This window comes from Canis lupus, chromosome 30, assembly GCF_011100685.1.
Source record: "Canis lupus familiaris isolate Mischka breed German Shepherd chromosome 30, alternate assembly UU_Cfam_GSD_1.0, whole genome shotgun sequence".
NCBI lineage: Eukaryota > Metazoa > Chordata > Mammalia > Carnivora > Canidae > Canis > Canis lupus.
The window spans coordinates 38,458,149-38,474,970 of record NC_049251.1 but is presented as its reverse complement, the minus strand read 5'-3'; the positions used below and the strand labels follow the sequence as shown (position 1 = coordinate 38,474,970).

The 16,822-nt window shown below is 52.2% G+C and overlaps 1 protein-coding gene across 2 annotated transcripts in view; it reads right to left on the bottom strand.

The window, feature by feature from the left end:
• Nucleotides 1-6,405: 6,405 nt before the first annotated feature.
• Nucleotides 6,406-16,822, bottom strand: part of SCAMP5 (secretory carrier membrane protein 5) — a 29,193-nt gene continuing 18,776 nt past the window's right edge. The window contains exons 2-7 of one of the 2 annotated variants that reach the window (XM_038581023.1): nucleotides 15,377-15,440; nucleotides 14,513-14,641; nucleotides 11,133-11,289; nucleotides 9,884-9,985; nucleotides 9,329-9,446; nucleotides 6,406-9,064 (exon numbers count right to left, since the gene is read on the bottom strand). In XM_038581023.1, coding sequence (XP_038436951.1) covers nucleotides 8,870-9,064; nucleotides 9,329-9,446; nucleotides 9,884-9,985; nucleotides 11,133-11,289; nucleotides 14,513-14,641; nucleotides 15,377-15,383 — 708 coding nt within the window. In that variant the 5' untranslated portion in view covers nucleotides 15,384-15,440 and the 3' untranslated portion in view covers nucleotides 6,406-8,869. The remainder of the gene's footprint in view (nucleotides 9,065-9,328; nucleotides 9,447-9,883; nucleotides 9,986-11,132; nucleotides 11,290-14,512; nucleotides 14,642-15,376; nucleotides 15,441-16,822) is intronic. The other variant, XM_038581022.1, reaches the window with a different exon arrangement.

The following is a 16,822-nucleotide window of genomic DNA, read 5'->3' as shown; positions in this document are numbered from 1 at the left end:
GTGATCTCTGACGCTCCTTCCAGTAGAAACTTGAGTCAACGTGTGAAAGACAGCTGTGGGCGCTCTCTGTACAAGGGTCCTGGAAGATGCACTCAAAACAGGCAGCAGCAGGAGGGGAAACCAAGGCAAACTCCAAGGCGGAAGTATCTGTGAATCACTACCTCCGTGGCTGCACACCCATAGGGGCTTCCTCTTCTCTCCACAGGCCCCTAGGTTCCCGAGGACCGCTTTGTCCGGTATTTGCCTTCAGGATTCAGGCACACACCCACATGAGCTAAGGATCATATTTGGATTATCCTACTCCTACCTGGAAAGATCTCCCAGAAGCCCAGACCCAGGGATTAATCAGCAGGAGCTAAGCACAAGCCAGTTCCCGGTAGCAAGACTCCCCCGTTTGCCAGCTCTGCTTCAGTCTCTGCTCTACATCAGGGCCTCAGCCAGGGCCAGGCTTGCCCAGAACAGAAATGAGTCTACTCCAGGCCTCGGGGAGCCCTGTTCGCAACTGGAAAGGTCTAGAAAGCCAATCAGCCAGCTCCTTCCCAGGACTAATCAGCACGCTGATTAGCACCCTCAGGTGATGGAGGCATTCTTGACTCTCCAGGGACACCTACCTGCCAGATCTCAAACCCTGACCCTGTCCCACCCCAGCCAACTGGTGCCAGGTCAGGGAGATTCCTGCCGCACCACAGGCTGAACTTCATCTCTGCAGTCCCCGAACCGCCTCTACATCAAGCTGATATCATTTCTAAGGAAGAGGCTACTGAAAGTAATCACTTAAAATTAGGGCACAGGGCACCTGGGTGGCTCAGTTGGTTAAGCAGCCAACTCTTTTTTTTTTTTTTTTTAAGATTTCATTTATTGATTCATGAGAGACAGAGAGAGGCAGAAACACAGGCAGAGGGAGAAGCAGGCTTGCAGGGAGCCCGACGTGGGACTGGATCCCCAGACCTCGGGGGATCACGCTCTGAGCTGAAGGCAGATGCTCAATCACTGAGCCACCCAGGCATCCCTAAGCAGCCAACTCTTGATTTCAAATCAGATCATGATCTCAGAGTCCTGGGATCAAGCCCCAAGTCAGGCTCCATGCTCAGAAGGGAGTCTCCTTGAGGATTCTCTCTCTTCCTCTTGCTCACACTTGTTGTCTAAAATAAATAAATCTTAAAAACAAAGACAAAACTTAGGGCATGAAGCCATGTAGCCATGTTAGGGATTTCAATTGCTTCCCCACAGTAGGTGGTATAGCCCAAGATTTACTACTTAGCCTGATGAGCAAGGTTTAAAAGGACCGAAGCCTACTTACCTTTAGAGAAAAGTGAGTGTGGGCTGGGTGTCAGGGGTGAGGGACAGATGTATTTGAGTAACAGAAAGTGGATAATTCAACCAATATTTGAAAGCAAAATCAGGGATCCCTGGGTGGCGCAGTGGTTTGGCGCCTGCCTTTGGCCCAGGGCGTGATCCTGGAGACCCGGGATCGAATCCCACATCGGGCTCCCGGTGCATGGAGCCTGCTTCTCCCTCTGCCTGTGTCTCTGCCTCTCTCTCTCTCTCTCTCTCTGTGACTATCATAAATAAATAAAAATTAAAAAAAAAAAAAGCAAAATCAAACTGGTTCAACCTAAGAGTCTTGTGAAGTGTGATAGCTGGCAGCTCTTTGTTTACTCTCAAAAAAGATCAAATCCCAAACCACTAAGTCTGCTACTCTAGCCAGGTCCTGGTAGAACCACCTACTTGCACAGCCAAGGTAACTATGGATAGTGCCTGATTTTTCTGGGCTTTGCTGGACTCAGGAACTCCTGAGCAGCAGAAAGAGTTGGCAGGCAGAGAGGTTGTAAGAGCTGAAGGCTATGATTACTAAGCCTCCAGCTCCCGGCACCTCTCATGCAGGTAAGCCACAGCCAGAAAAATGGCAGGTTCTGTTAGAAAGACAGAACCAGACAATGGCACCTGGGTGGCTCAGTAGGTTAAGCATCCGACTCTTCGGTTTCGGCCCAGGTCACGATCTCAGGGTTGTGAGATAGAACCTACGTCCAGAATCATGCCAGGCTCCATGCTGTGAAGTCTGCTTAAGATTTTCCCTCTCTTGGGATCCCCAGGTGGCTCAGCGGCTCAGTGGTTTGGCACCTGCCTTCAGCCCAGGGCGTGATCCTGGAGTCCTGGGATCGAGTCCCGCATCGGGCTCCCTGCATGGAGCCTGCTTCTCCCTCTGCCTGTGTCTCTGCCTCTCTCTCTCTTTCTCTCTCTCTGTCTCTCATGAATGAATGAATAAATAAAATCTTAAAAAAAAAAAAAAGACTTTCCCTCTATGTCCCTCCCCTGCTTGAGCATGCACACATTCTCTCTCTCAAAAAAAAAAAAAAAAAGGCAGATCCAGAGCTTGCTTGTGGCAAGCTTGTGCTTTGTAAGGCTCCTCTGATGAGCGTAATGAAGGCAGAGTTAAGTAAAGGTTTCAGGAATACCTGCCAGTCACAGTAGGGGCACGTGTGGAGCCACAGAGAACCAGGTGGTACAAGCACTGCCCAACACAGCAACAGTGAGGGGCTGGGGCCTAGGACAAAGCAGAACCAAACATGAGCGGCTCGGGGATCCATTAAGTGCTTGTCATCTCTAGTCTGAGGTCAAAGCCCTTCATTTCTGGCTCTAGGCTTTTGCTCTGACCCCATCTCCAACCAGTCAACACACTATACTCCGCCCCACTATTAATGAACAGCTTCTAGCTCCCCAAAATGTCACCCTTGCCCCAAACCCAAAGACATTAAAAGGCCACAGGGCTGGGGCACCTGGGTGGCTCAGTGGTTGAGCGTCTGCCTTCAGCTCAGGTTGTGATCCCGGAGACCTGGGATTGAGTCCCGCATCAGGTTCTCCTGCAGGGAGCCCCGCTTCTCCCTCTGTGTCTCTGCCTCTCTCTGTGTCTCTTGTGAGTAAATAAATAAAATATTTAAAAAAAAATTTTTTTAAAGGCCACAGGACACTTTAAATTCCTGTCCCCGAGGTAAGACAAGGAACTCGAGAGAGAGCTCAAGGCCTCGGCATTCTGCTAAAACTGCTCTTCTCGGGCAGCCTGCGTGGCTCAGTGGTTTAGCACCGCCTTCAGCCCAGGGCCTGATCCTGGAGACTCGGGATCGAGTCCCGTGTCGGGCTCCCTGCACAGAGCCTGCTTCTCCCTCTGCCTGTGTCTCTGCCTCTCTCTCTCCGTGTGTCTCATGAATAAATAAATAAAATCTTTAAAAAAAATAAAAAATAAAACTGCTCTTCTCTCTCACTAGAGGCAGGCAAGCTGGACTCTGCAGCTTCTGAAATCCCATTCAGGCACTCCTCCTCAAGCCCACATGTTGGGGATATATACATATATTATACACTATATTATATATTTTTTATACATTTGTATTCTATGCCTTGTATATCAATATATATGTATACTGTATATTAATTAAATATCAAATTCACACACACACATACACACACTGGCTATAAGCCACACACTGGCAAGAGAGGTGAGGAAAAACCCTATTCCCAAGACCTTCACTACTTCCCCAACTATAGGAATCTCTCCTGCTTATCAGCTGGCACAGGCCTCTAAATACATCTCAGGACACTAGGAAGTTTTTCTCTGGCAAAATTTTGAAACACCATTCAGCACTTTTACGCAGATCTAGGGGATAAAACTCCAACACACAAAGGCTTTTTCTATTTTGCCAATTTTTAAATTAAGGGGAAGTATAGGGCCACCCTTTAACCTAGTCTGAACAGCACTGAGCAATCACAGTGCAGCACAAAGCAGCAGTGGGACGCTCGGATACACACCACCCACACTCCGGACTTGGGCAGATACACACCCACTCGGGCAGATACACACTCACCTGGACTCAGGCAGATACACACCCACTCGGGCAGATACACACTCACCCGGACTTGGGCAGATACACACCCACTCGGGCACATACACACCCACTCGGGCACATACACACTCACCTGGACTCAGGCAGATACACACCCACCCACCTGGACTCAGGCAGATACACACCCACTTGGGCAGATACACACTCACCCGGACTCGGGCAGATACACACCCACTCGGGCACATACACACCCACTCGGGCAAATACACACTCACCTGGACTCAGGCAGATACACACCCCACTCCGGACTCGGGCAGATACACACTCACCCGGACTTGGGCAGATACACACCCACTCGGGCACATACACACTCACCTGGACTCAGGCAGATACACACCCACCCACCTGGACTCAGGCAGATACACACCCACTCGGGCAGATACACACTCACCCGGACTCGGGCAGATACACACCCACTCGGGCACATACACACCCACTCGGGCAGATACTCACCTGGACTCGGGCAGATACACACCCACCCAGACTCGGGCAAATACACACCTACTCGGGCAGATACACACTCAACACACTCACCTGGACTCGGGAGATACACACCCACTCGGGCAGATACACACCCACCGGGACGCGGGCCGGAGGTCCCTAAGGCGCCGGCCGACCGCAAGCGCAGCGCCGAGGCGTCCCCAGCCCCTCACTCCGTCCACCCACACGGGCGACCCGAGCTTCACGGGCACAGACAGGAGACTGAGGTCACACACGCGAGCACACGCCCCCGCGGACCCACGGCCTCCACACACACACACGCACAGACACGCGCGCGGGCGGAAAGTGAGGTCACGCACACTCAGTCGCGGACCGACAGCGAGCGAGGCTCCCGGGGCTCCTACCGCGGGGCCGAGAGGACACAGCCCCCTAAGCCCCCAAGGTCCTCACCCGCGCCTGGGGCGGCTCGCGCAGCCCCAAATACCGCGATATCTCAGCCGCCCCTGCCGCTGTGTTCCGCTCTAAGCGCGTAGCCACGCGAGAGCGGCCTGCTACCCACGTGAGGCGCAGCCTTCTGGGAGTTGTAGTCTACCTCTCTGCTTCCTGGTAGTTGTAGTCCACCTGGGAGTCCTGCCGCGAACGCCAGGTCCGAGCTGCTCCTCGTGGGGCTGGCGCCCTCTCCGGGGTCTGGCCTATCTGCCCTCCTCACCGCACACGTACGCACTGCTCATCACTGGGCACTTAATAGTGAGCTTTGCCGAGCTTTCCTGTGTTTTAAATGCACAGGTGACAGAGCTAAATCAGAGGGCAGCCCGGGGGGCTCAGCGGTTTAGCGCCGCCTTCAGCCCAGGGCCTGATCCTCGAGACCTGGGATCAAGTCCCGCATCAGGCTCCCTGCATGGAGCCTGCCTCTCTCTCTCTCTTTCTCATTAATAATAAATAAATAAGGGCAGCCCTGGTGGCGCAGCGGTTTAGCGCCGCCTGCAACCCAGGGCGTGATCCTGGAGACCCTGGATCGAGTCCCACGTCAGGCTCCCTGCATGGAGCCTGCCTCTCCGTCTGCCTGTATCTCTGCCTCTCTCTCTCTATGTGTGTGTCTCTATGAATAAATAAATAAAATCCTTAAAATAAATAAATAAATAAATAAATAAATAAATAAATAAATAAATAAAATCTTAAAAAAAAAAAAAAAGCTAAATCAGACCTGTCCCTGCTCTTGAGACAAGCAGGGGGACAGGAAATTAGATTAAGATCCTCCATGAAGCAGAGGGACCAAACAACTAGAGGCAGAGAAGCCCTCAGAGGAGTCACTCAAGCTGAATCCTGAAGGATGACCAGAAACTTAAAGTTCCAGCACAGCACTTTCGGGCAGCCTGGGGAGCTTAGCGGTGCAGCGCCTGCCATTTGGCCCAGGGCATGACCCTGGAGACCCGGGATCGGGTCCCACGTTGGGCTCCCTGCATGGAGCCTGCTTCTCCCTCTGCCTCTCTCTGTGTGTGTCTGTGTGTCTCATGAATAAATAAATAAAGTCTTAAAAAAAAAATTCCAGCACAGTGATCTAAATGGAGGGCACACGCTCCTCCAGAGCAGAGAGAGCATACGGGGTACCCTTCGCTGCTGTCTCTCTGCCATCTTCATTCTTCACCATCCAGAGACAACCCTCCCCCCCCTCCAAGCCCTGTGTTTGTTGAGGTTGCTCAGTCAGCTGCCAGTCTCCATCAGTGAGAGCTGAGGTGGGGTCCCTCTGTGTTCTACCCTTGCTACCCTTGCCCTTGCCTGCAGTGACTGTCTGGACCAAACCACCCCCCATCCATTAATCCAGCCTTCCACTTCCTCCTTTCCTCAGGCAACTCTGAACTCCTCCTCCGAATAGGACAGGCAAGGTGGCCTGTGTGGCCTTTTCAAGGCCTACCCAAGGTTGCCTCGGAGAATCACACAGAGGTGTGTGACTTCTGGCCTCTGGGAATGACAGGCCACAAACCCACTTGACCCACCCTACCGCCATGTCCCACACCCCCCAGTGAAGCTCCACACAGGCCCACATGAAGACACAAGATGCAGCAGGGCACACAGGGCCAAATGTTCCCCTTTATTATGGTTCACTTAGTTACCACAGACAGACATTAGCTCAGGCAGGTCAACTGCCAGTTGGACAATGGTCTGTGTCTCCCAGAAACAAGGAGGAGCAGTAGGCACCAGTAAAATGCAAAGCAGATCACTGGCTGGCCAGACCTGAGGATTCCCAGAACTGACCTGGGCCTTCCTCCACCACACCCCCAACCCAGACCATCCAGCAGAGATGAATTCATGCCTAGCCCCCATATCTCATACTAGTTCCCTCCCTAGGAAAGTGCATAGTTGCCTGGAGATGCAGCATCCCAGGGCCTGGACCAGCTAGGCCACCACACAGGTAGCAGGCCTTCCCAAGAACAGAGCCAAGGCATGGCCATATAGGTCTGGGCCAGGAAAGAAGAGAGGCAGGTGGGACAGGAAATTGACTGCAGGTGGCATCCAACAGGGATGAGATCTACCACAGGCCTCCTGGGGCTACCAGAGAGACTAAGAGAAAGGGAGCCAGAGGTCTAGGGCAGGGGAGAGGAAAGGCGAAGAAAACCTAGACCTTGGGTCTCTTCTTAGGTACTAGAGGCTGTGACACCTGCTTTCTGGAGAGAAAATGGTAGGGCAGAGAGCCAATCATATTCTGGCCCAAGCCTAAGGGACCATTAGGAAGATAACTTTTCAGAGGTCTTGGCTCCCCTTACAGGAAAATGAAGTGCCTGGAGCTCTAAGCTCAGGATGGCACCTGGAAGCCCAGATGTTGGGTTCCAAGCTGGAGCCAGCCCAGAGTGACCAAGCTGGGTTGGCTACATTTTGCAGGCCAAATAGCCCAGGCAGGAGATGGGAGGATGGAAAATAGGCAGCTGCTCCTTGGGTGAGAATCCACTCCCTCCAGAACTCAGAAAGAGCCAGGGACATTTTCACAATGCTTGGAACAGAACATCCCCACGGGCCTTAAATCACTATCCTGCAAGGGAAAGGGGGTCCTGACAGGGTGAGGAAGGGCCAAAAAACAAGTCTAATAGGCAGAAGGGAAAAAGCAATCTTGATTTGAAAACAAAAAATCAAACCAGAGGGCTTCTACTCCCACCCCATCCAACCTGAAATCCCATTCCAGCCATTGTGCTTGTGGACAGGACTGGACATGTGCTTCTTCCGGGGCCTGAGTTCAAATGCCCAGAACTGCTCCATGACCAAAAGCAAGCTGGGGTGGGAAGAGGCATGCTCTCCTCTCACTGGGCCCCGTCTGCCTTCTCCTTCGATCTTCCCAGCCTCTGAGCCTGCCACTCTACCAGACCCAAGCAGAACAGCTATTTGCTCCTAGGAATCCAATGGTCATTCAGAGATAGCTGGTACCTGCCCAGTGGGCTTGGGCCAGCCAGATCTCACACAGAGACCAATAATTATTTATATATCCTTGGCTCCAGTTGCACCTTTACACCTGAACATTACCTGGACACCACCCAGCTCTTCAGAGAAGGCAGTGGAATCTGCCCTCATGGATGGCAGATGCCACTTAGCATAGGATGGGGCTAGGCTAGCAGCTGAGGGTATGGGGAGGGACACAGGCAGAGAAGTTCAAGGGGGCTCTGGGAAGAGAAGGAGGGGAAGCAGGACAGAGAAGAGAGGAGCCTACTCCTGCAGGCCAAGCTCTGAGATGACCCTGCATTTCCACTTTCTGGGAGTCGGGTACCCAGGTAGGCTGTGCATCTCCAGCTGTGTGCCCTCCTACATGGCGCCTAAGGCTCAGCTCCTGTCTACTTCCTTGGTTTGGGAATGGGCTCAGTCTCAGGAGCAGATACAATTGGGACACTCAGCCTTGGGGAAGACAAAGATAAGCCACATGGGGAAGAGAGAGACCCTGGGCAAGAAAAGAAGCACAGGGAATCTGACACCAGGAAGAGAGGAGGGAGGAGAAAGAGAGAGGAGACCAGATCAGGAAGAGCAAAGAAGATCCCTAGCCTGTCTCCACCTTCCTATCGACCCCCCCACCCCAATGAGTGCTAAATACTGTTACTTCCCAGTGACATCAAAAGTGGAGACAGTTTCAGCTCATAACCCTGGGGAAGGAGCCAGGCTTTCTGCTCTGCCTCCCCCTGGTTCATGAGGGGTCCCTGGGCCAAGGTCAGAGGGGGCACCCTGGTGGAGGGTGGGGGCTGGTTTAGTTCTAAACATACATCTAGCACCGCAACAACAGAGACCTCCACTGCATACTATTTCACAAGGGGACATGGACACAGCTACCACCGCACGGGACAGCTCCACGTGCAGCCCACAGCTCTCGGGGCGCTGAGAGCAGAATCCGAAGGAGTGGGGGAAGGGGGAGTTATATATATATAACTCTGATTCTTTGTACAAAGGTGGGGAGGAGAAAAGGGAGGGAGGAACCCTGCTTGGTTACCACAACAGACAATGTGGCTTGAGTCCCCGGCCCACTGACCCCCAGCCCTGCCCTCCTGGTAGGCGTGGATGGCTCACATCTCATTGGAATATGTGTAGTTGGGGGTGGCGGAGTATTGAGTCTGCGGCTGATTCATGGCCCCCTGGGCCGCCCCCATGGCTGCGTTCTGGGCCGCCTGCTGCACGTGTGGGTTCTTCCAAGCCCCCGTGGTCCACTCCTCCTGAGCTTTGCTGAAACTTCCCCCACTGCCCCGGTAGAATTTATGAACCTGTAGGAGGAGGAGCACAAGGAAAGGTTAATCAAAGGGAAGGGGCAGCCTATCCAGGAAACACTGGAAGCCAGAGATAAGTCCCTGTAAAAGCCAGTCCTCCCTCCCACACCTGCCCTGTGTTCTAGGAGCAAAGTCCACCAAGCCATTCTAGACTGAGTCCCTTGGAAGACCTCTGGGTCCTCCTGTCACATGGAGGAGGGGTTGTTACAGATCGTAGCCCCTTCCCAAAGCCGCCCTCTCAACCTTGAGGTGACCACATACCATGCTGAGGGCGATGAAGGAAAACACAGCCACGACCGTGAACATGATGGTGGGAATGAGCATCACCACTGCTGAGCCAACATTTGTTCCGAAGAAGGAGATGGTGGCGATCCAGCCGCTGCAAGAAGAGGCCAGCTGTGGGGCTGCCAGCATGGTGAGAGATAACCGGGAGCCACCCCACCACAGCCAGGAGCCATCTCATTGTCACAGGGAGGGGCCACAACATCGGATGCAAAGAGATCATCCAAAGGGCCTGTGGCAATGGTTCAGAAAAATCCTTTCCCAGGACTCAGGAGATAAGCTCCTCAGACTAAAGCTTCCTGCCCTTGGGTTCTCCCATGATGCTTCCTGCTCTTGGGTTCACCCCTTGGTAACCTCAAAAACCACTGCGAGGTTCTCCTTCCCCTCTGCTGCTATGGCTGTGTCTACTACACTACCCTGAATCCTCTTGCAGGCCAAACAGCTAGCCCAAGATGTAAACAAAGGACACACCCAAGGTGCCACAGATGCCACCCATCCAGGCATGGGTCCATCCCAGACACCCCAATCTCTTACCAGACTCCCCAGCCTGGGATGCCCACGGCCTGGATGATGCTGATGACCAGCTGGGCCATGAAGGTAAAGAAGAATGCCATGAAGCTGAAGGAGCTGTCAGTCCTGCAGCAGAGGAGATGATTCTCATTAACTGGGTAGAGGGCCAGGGCTTCCCCTATCTTCAAGACCCCCCCAGGCCTCTCAAGTTTAAATGATTATACAATGGACAGAAGACGCTTACAGGACTTAGTGGAGAGGCAAAAACGGGACCATGTTTACATGGATCTTCGCAAGCTTCTATGTGTTAGTCTTGTGTGTGCAACATTACATAGGGAGAGATCTCCCTACAAATGGACCAGTCAGATGCACAGTAAGTACATGGAGGGTTGGCCCTACTGGCATAGAAATAGATGGGTCAGTTACGGCAGGAATAAATGACTCCATTGTCAAGGGGATGGATAAGCTTACTGGTACCAAGATATGTAGCTCTGCTGGTACATGGATGGACGTTCCCATAAGCTCAGAGACAGAAAGTCCATTGGTATAAGAATGGAACCCTACTGGAACTAAACTAGCCTAACTGACATACGGATAGATGATCTGATTGGCAAAGACATTTGAGGCCCCGTTAGCGCTGAGATGGATTCTCCATTGGCACCAAGACAGATATCCTTGTTGGTATACGGATGAATAGTCCCATTAGCACCAAGATTGAAAATTCATTTTACACAAGGTAGACACCCATCGGCACCAAGACAGCCCCACTCATACATGGATGGGTGGTCCCTTTAGCACAGAGTTGGATGACATCATTAGCACATAAACCATGTCAGTAGTACATGGATGACTGATTCCATTCGCACATGGATAGATGGTCCGCTTGGTACCAAATCAGCTGGCCCCACAGGTACAAAAATAGGCAGCCCAACTGGGACAGGTGGCTCCATTGGCAAATCTGACATACAGCTGCCTGGGGAAGGCAAAACAAAAATAGACCTAATCTCCATGCTGTGTGCACCCAAAGAAGTGAAAAAGGAAGTGAGGAGTGAGGAAAGAAGGAACCAAGGCTCTGCCTCCTAACTCTCTCACCCCAGCACTGCGTTCTCAGGAAGCCCACATCCTATCGGCCATCTGAGCTGAAGATGAACAAGTGAAAGTGAGTTTGGAACAGGGGGTAATAAAAAAAAAAGGGGAGAGAATATGTAAAGAAGAAAAGGGGAGGTAGGCAAAGAGACAAGGTTAGGAGCTGGGGTCGGCACCAACCACTTACTTGAAGGCCTTGTAAATGGGCCGAAACCAGCAGACGTAGGAGCAGGGTGTGAAGAGGATGAGCCAGAGAAAGGCGAGGCCAAAGTTGGTGGCTCCCCCGCCTCCGATCAGCCACGCGAGACAGCCCACCAGGTTCACGGCCAGCGTGACGCTGTTCACTGCAGACCCAGGAGTACATGCACACACAGAGACAAACACCAGGTGCACACACAGACACCCAGGCCCATGCACAGACACGTGAGCAACCAGACATGGACACACACACCCATAACTCAACAGACCCACAAGCAAACAAATGGAAGCAGCACAATGTACAGAGAGGTAGAGACACACAAACATACATGAGAACCACATTTACAGAGATTCGCGCCCACAACCACATCAGTGAATGCACACACACAGATACATGAGACACACATACATACACACACAGAAGGAGTAGAGACTGTAAGAAAGAAAGCTGGGAGCTTAGACCAATTCCCCTCCCATACCCACTCCTAGAGATCTGAGAAATCTGGAGAACAAAGAGTCTCCAGACCATGAACCCAGAGCCTCAGCCCGACAAGCCCCACTGAAGGGCCCCAAAGCCTCCAGGTGGTAGAAATGCTCTTCTCCTGGGCACCTGGTGGCTCAGGCAGTTAAGCATCTTCCTTCAGCTCAGGTCATGATCCCGGGGGTCCTGAGATCGAGTCTTGCATTGGGCTTCCTGCTAAGTGGAGAGTCTACTTCTCCCTCTACCCCTCCTCCCTGCTTGTGATCTCTCTCTCAAATAAATAAAATATTTTTTAAAAAGAAAACAAATGCTCTTCTCCTTCTTAAGAATGGCCTCAGCCCTTGGCCCTCCCAGGCTCACAGCAATCACCAAGCCCAAAGCATCGGAAACCCTTACATCTTCTCTTGCAAGGGGCACAAAAAGTGGAAAGTAAAGGGCCTTGTAGCAGCATCTCTTCAAGCCATTGTACCATCTGCCCTGTTCTTAAATGGGGCAGGCAGCATTGGCCGGGATTTCAGTCTTTATCTACTTCATTTCTGAGACAACTACCATGCCACTTCCTCCACGAAGCCTTCCTTCACTCCTGCAGCATTATTCATGTCCCATCCCTCCGACCTCGTGCAGACTTGGGCTGTTCTGCATGGTTCCCCAAGTACAAATCCCCAGCCCATCAACCACACTAGGAGCTCCCAAAGAGTAGAACTCAGGCTCCCACTCCTCTGTGCCCACCTACTCTAGATGAACTCAGAACCACAGAGTCACTGAATCACAGCCAGCAGAAACCGTAAAGACTCATGCTGGCATTAACATACACTCAGGGCTTCTGACATCAGGGTGCTTCCTTCCTCCCTTCCTCGAACATTAGATTGAGTCCCTTGAAGGCTCCAGAAAGACCCGCTGAATAAACCAAAGGCAGGGGGCCACAATCTTGGCCTCAAACAACCAGGGATCTGGTTCTTGGCTTCTGAATAGAGCCCTTAAGCATCTCAAGGGTCATAGGCATTTCCTTGGGAGCAAAGCATCTGGCAGATGCCTAGTGAGGACTTAGGAAGGTATTTATAGCCCTTAAATCCAGCTCCTGGATGAGATCTTCTCAGGGGCAGAGTTCTCAGAGCCTGGGGCCAGGTGGGGTGCTCCCCAAGACTGGCAGGACAACATGGTCATCTGTGCGGGTACACCCATCTTGGGGCCCCTCATAACAAGGGTGAGCATTTCTTCCTCTGCACTTCAGCTCCATTTCCTCCATCTCTGTTTATTGCTCCCCCCACCCCAATTTCCGAGAATGCTGGAACTCCCAGAACTGCTTTTACTTGCTCAATACATAGAACAGACATTAACCTGTTTTTATATTGGTTACACCTCTCCTCCCAGTCCTGTCTCCCTCTAGCTCACTGGTGCTCGTGTCTCTACTGGGATTATTCTACTACTTCTTTGGAACAGATCCATTAACATGGCCACTCAGCTTTTCACTACCTCCATTTCTCTCCCTGTCCAGATTTGATTCCATAATTCATTACATGTTTTCTAATGCTCTCCCCTGCCTCGTTTTCTGGTCACATTCCCCCTGGATGGACACAATTCCCATCTGTACCTGAGCTGAGTGCTGCTAGGAAAGAAGGAAGCCTACGGAGAAGCCTGCAAGGACCATAAATTCATCAGCCAAACTCAAGCGGACCCTGTGAATGGCCTAGAAATTTTAGGGGTCATGTGTCTTTGGATAGTGTCCTCACCCTCTGTCCACAAATGTGCTTTCATTCTAATCCCACTTTCCTCAAAGCTCCCATTCCTGCTTCTACATCACATTTGATTGGAAAAAATAGAAGCCATTAGAGGCGACCTCCTCGTCCTCTTCCCCACATCTACAGACCTAGCCACACCTGCCCCATCTCTTCCTTTCCTCATGTTACTTGGAGAAAGGCTCCTTCTCTGCCCAAAGGCGAAGCCAAGACTTGAAACTGAGTCTGTCTATCCTACACTCCTTCTACCATCCCATGAAGAACCTGCAAAGACAGCGTTCTTTACCACCTCGCTGGCATGAGCAATCACCTCCCCAAGTCAGCAGCTAAGTGTGGGCTGACTCAAGGAACATCACATGTGACAGACCCTGGCGGTGGTCCACTGCAGGTCTAAGGTTCCAGGAGGCCAGGTACCCACTCAGGAAAGGCCAGCCTGCCCTCCCCCTCCTTGTACATGCCTGGAAGGTACTAGCCTGGGCACAGCCAAGTCCCATCCCTCTAAAATGATACTTTCCCACCGACCTGACACAGACTATCAGCAACTAGAGCCTTTAAACTCTGGACCTCGACTCTGTAGAACATTAGACCTCTATATTCTTAGAGAACAACACAGAACTCCTTGGAACCATAGTGATCACTGACTCAAAACTCTCCTGCTATAAGTGAGGGGACCGTTGCTTAGGAAGAAGGACAACCAGCCCAATTTGATCCCATATCTCCCAATTCCCAGTTAATGCTCTTTTCTCTGAGCAGTTTTCCAAAGGAAGCCAAGACAAATGTGGCTTTGAGACTAGGATTTCTCTCTGAATCCAGAATCCCAAGGTCCTGGCAGCCACTGGAGGCTCCCTGGCAAATCACCCAAGCGGGAAGGGGAAGGGAGCACAAGAAAAGAGAAATGATACTGCGGCCAGAAATGCTCATCCAGATGCTCTGTGAATGAGAAGTGGAGGGCAAGGGGATGAGGGAAACCGGGGCCCAGATGGGGGGTCGGCCCATGAAAGGAGGCTGCTGGGAGATGGCCCATGCAGATGCTGCAAGTGTGGCTGAAGGACAGCCAGGCCTACGGGCCCCCATCCTGATGGCCAGCACCCACCAGCCTTCCTCCCTCCTCCTCCCACCCTCCATGGCCCGCCCCCATCCCACAGCACTTACACATCCAGAGGTAGTAGAGGCGCTTGGTCATGCTGAGATGCTGGGGAGGGATGTCTGCCTCAAAGTCTTGGTAGAAACATGGCTTCAGGGGGATGAATTTGGGCAACGGTGGGAAGTTGTTCACTTTCTCTGTGGGTGAAGCATATTGCACAGCATCACCTTGAATGTTCCCCTCCCTGATGACCCAGTATGATCCTCCTTGCCCTGGTTTCAGCTGCCCGCCCCGCCCCCGGCCCCTGTGGTCACAGGCTACACTGCAATCCCCACCTGGCCATCCCTGGTTCCTCAAGTCTGCTCTTAGGTTCCCAAAGTAACCAAAGGCCTCGAGGCAGTGTTACCATCTCTCAGAAGAACAACAATTAAATGGTGTCCAGTTCCAGGCAGATGAAGCAGGATGGGCGAGCCTGGAGATGAGGGTTTCTATGTGCACACCAATACTCCTGTTTTCTGTTTATCTGGTATGGTGGGGCATCAACTAGATAGTCTCTCAACGTCCCTCCAGCTCTGGCATTCTGTACCCGAGCCTTTGGAAACCAGACAATTGAGAAGCCAGAAGGAAAGGGTCTCACAGTATTAAAGAGCAATGGTGACCACGGGACAGGGAGTGAGCCACCTGTGCTGCTGTATCAGTCAGATGGCCAGCAGGACCAGGGCATCGGGATGCTCAATCAGAGACCTGACAGAACTGGACAGTGTCATGCTGAGGGTTTTGGAGATACAGGCCTCAGTGGGGGACCAGGAAAAGCCTGGGGACAAGAGGACAGAAAGAACTCGACCTCCAAAAATCAGGGGATAAAGAGACTAGGAAGGGGGCACCCATCCTATGCTCACTTGCATGTTCTATCCACGCGACCCTGTCCTTACCTGCCATGATGGCACCGATGGCACCAGCCGGCCCAGCGGCCTGCCCACGCCTCTTTGTCTTGACCTGGAAGGAAAGAAAAGCCAGAGCATGATGAGGATCAGGCCCAGCTCAACCGAGTCCCTCTCTCAGGCCTTGCAGGGTTAGAACCTGGTTCTAATGCCTACAGGGGGTGAGCCCAGGCACTCCTGTCCTTTGCCTCAAGGCATAGGGTCTATCTTCAGAAAATCCTATTTGAGGAGGGGAAAGGTACCTGGGAAGGGACCCCCATGAGAAGGCAAGTGACAGAGAAGGCCTGAGGACACTAGAGGCCTCTGAAAGAGAAAATTCTTTTTATTTATTTATTTATTCATGAGAGACACGGTGCGGGGGAGGGGCAGAGACACAGGTGGAGAAGCAGGCTCCATGCAGGGAGCCCGACCTGGGACTCGACCCCGGGTCTCCAGGATCACACCCTGGGCTAAAGGCGGTGCTAAACCGCTGAGCCAGCCAGGCTGCCCATGAAAGAGAAAATTCTGTTCCTTGATCCTGAACATGACAAAGCCGGCATCACTCACGGCTGGCCTCCCCTCTCTCCTGCCTTTGCCTTCGGTCATCTGTTGGGGATGTGTAATGTGTCAAGCACCCGGAGACAGCGTAAGACAGATGTGGCTCCTGCCCTCTGCATGAAACAGTCAATAACCTGTGCAGTACATACTCTAAAAGGGAAAGGTGGCTACCATGAAAATATGCACAATAGATAGCAAGGTGATCTAACCTGGTAAGGGGAGTCAGGGAGTCAGGGAAATTTGACGTAAGCAGTGAGCAAAGAGACCTGAAGAATACAGAGGAGATGCCTAGGGCAAGGATTCCTTCCGGGCAGAGTAGAAAGCTTGCACAGACTCTGATGTAGGAAGAAGCCTCACACTTTTAAGAAAGGGAAAAGCAAGCTACCTCAGCCAAAGCAAAGAGTACAAAGTGGAAGCAGCAGCTGGAGAGGTGAGGTGGGGAGTGATTCTTGAGGCGCTTAGGAGGCCAGTTTGAAGGGACCCTGAGGTGGATTTGGGGAGTGGGAGGAGGGAGGCCATCAAGAAGACTCCCTGCCAGCTAAAACCGTAAGTGCATGATGGTGGAGCTATTCACTGAGAGTCCCATCGTGGGAAGAAACCAAGAGAACAGACACAGTGTCCCAGGGAGATAAGAAGTTGCCTTATGGACACACTAAGTCCCAGTTGCTGTGAGAACCCCCTCACCCCAGACAGGGCTGCCTTGTAGACATTGTGAATATTCAAAATCGAAAATGGTCTTTGTGGGTGCCTGGGTGGCTCAGTGGCTGAGCATCTGCCTTTGGCCCAGGGCATGATCCTGGAGACCCAGGATCAAGTCCCACATCGGGCTCCCTGCATGGAGCCTGCTTCTCCCTCTGCCTGTGTCTCTCTCTCTGTGTCTCTCATGAATACAAAATTTTT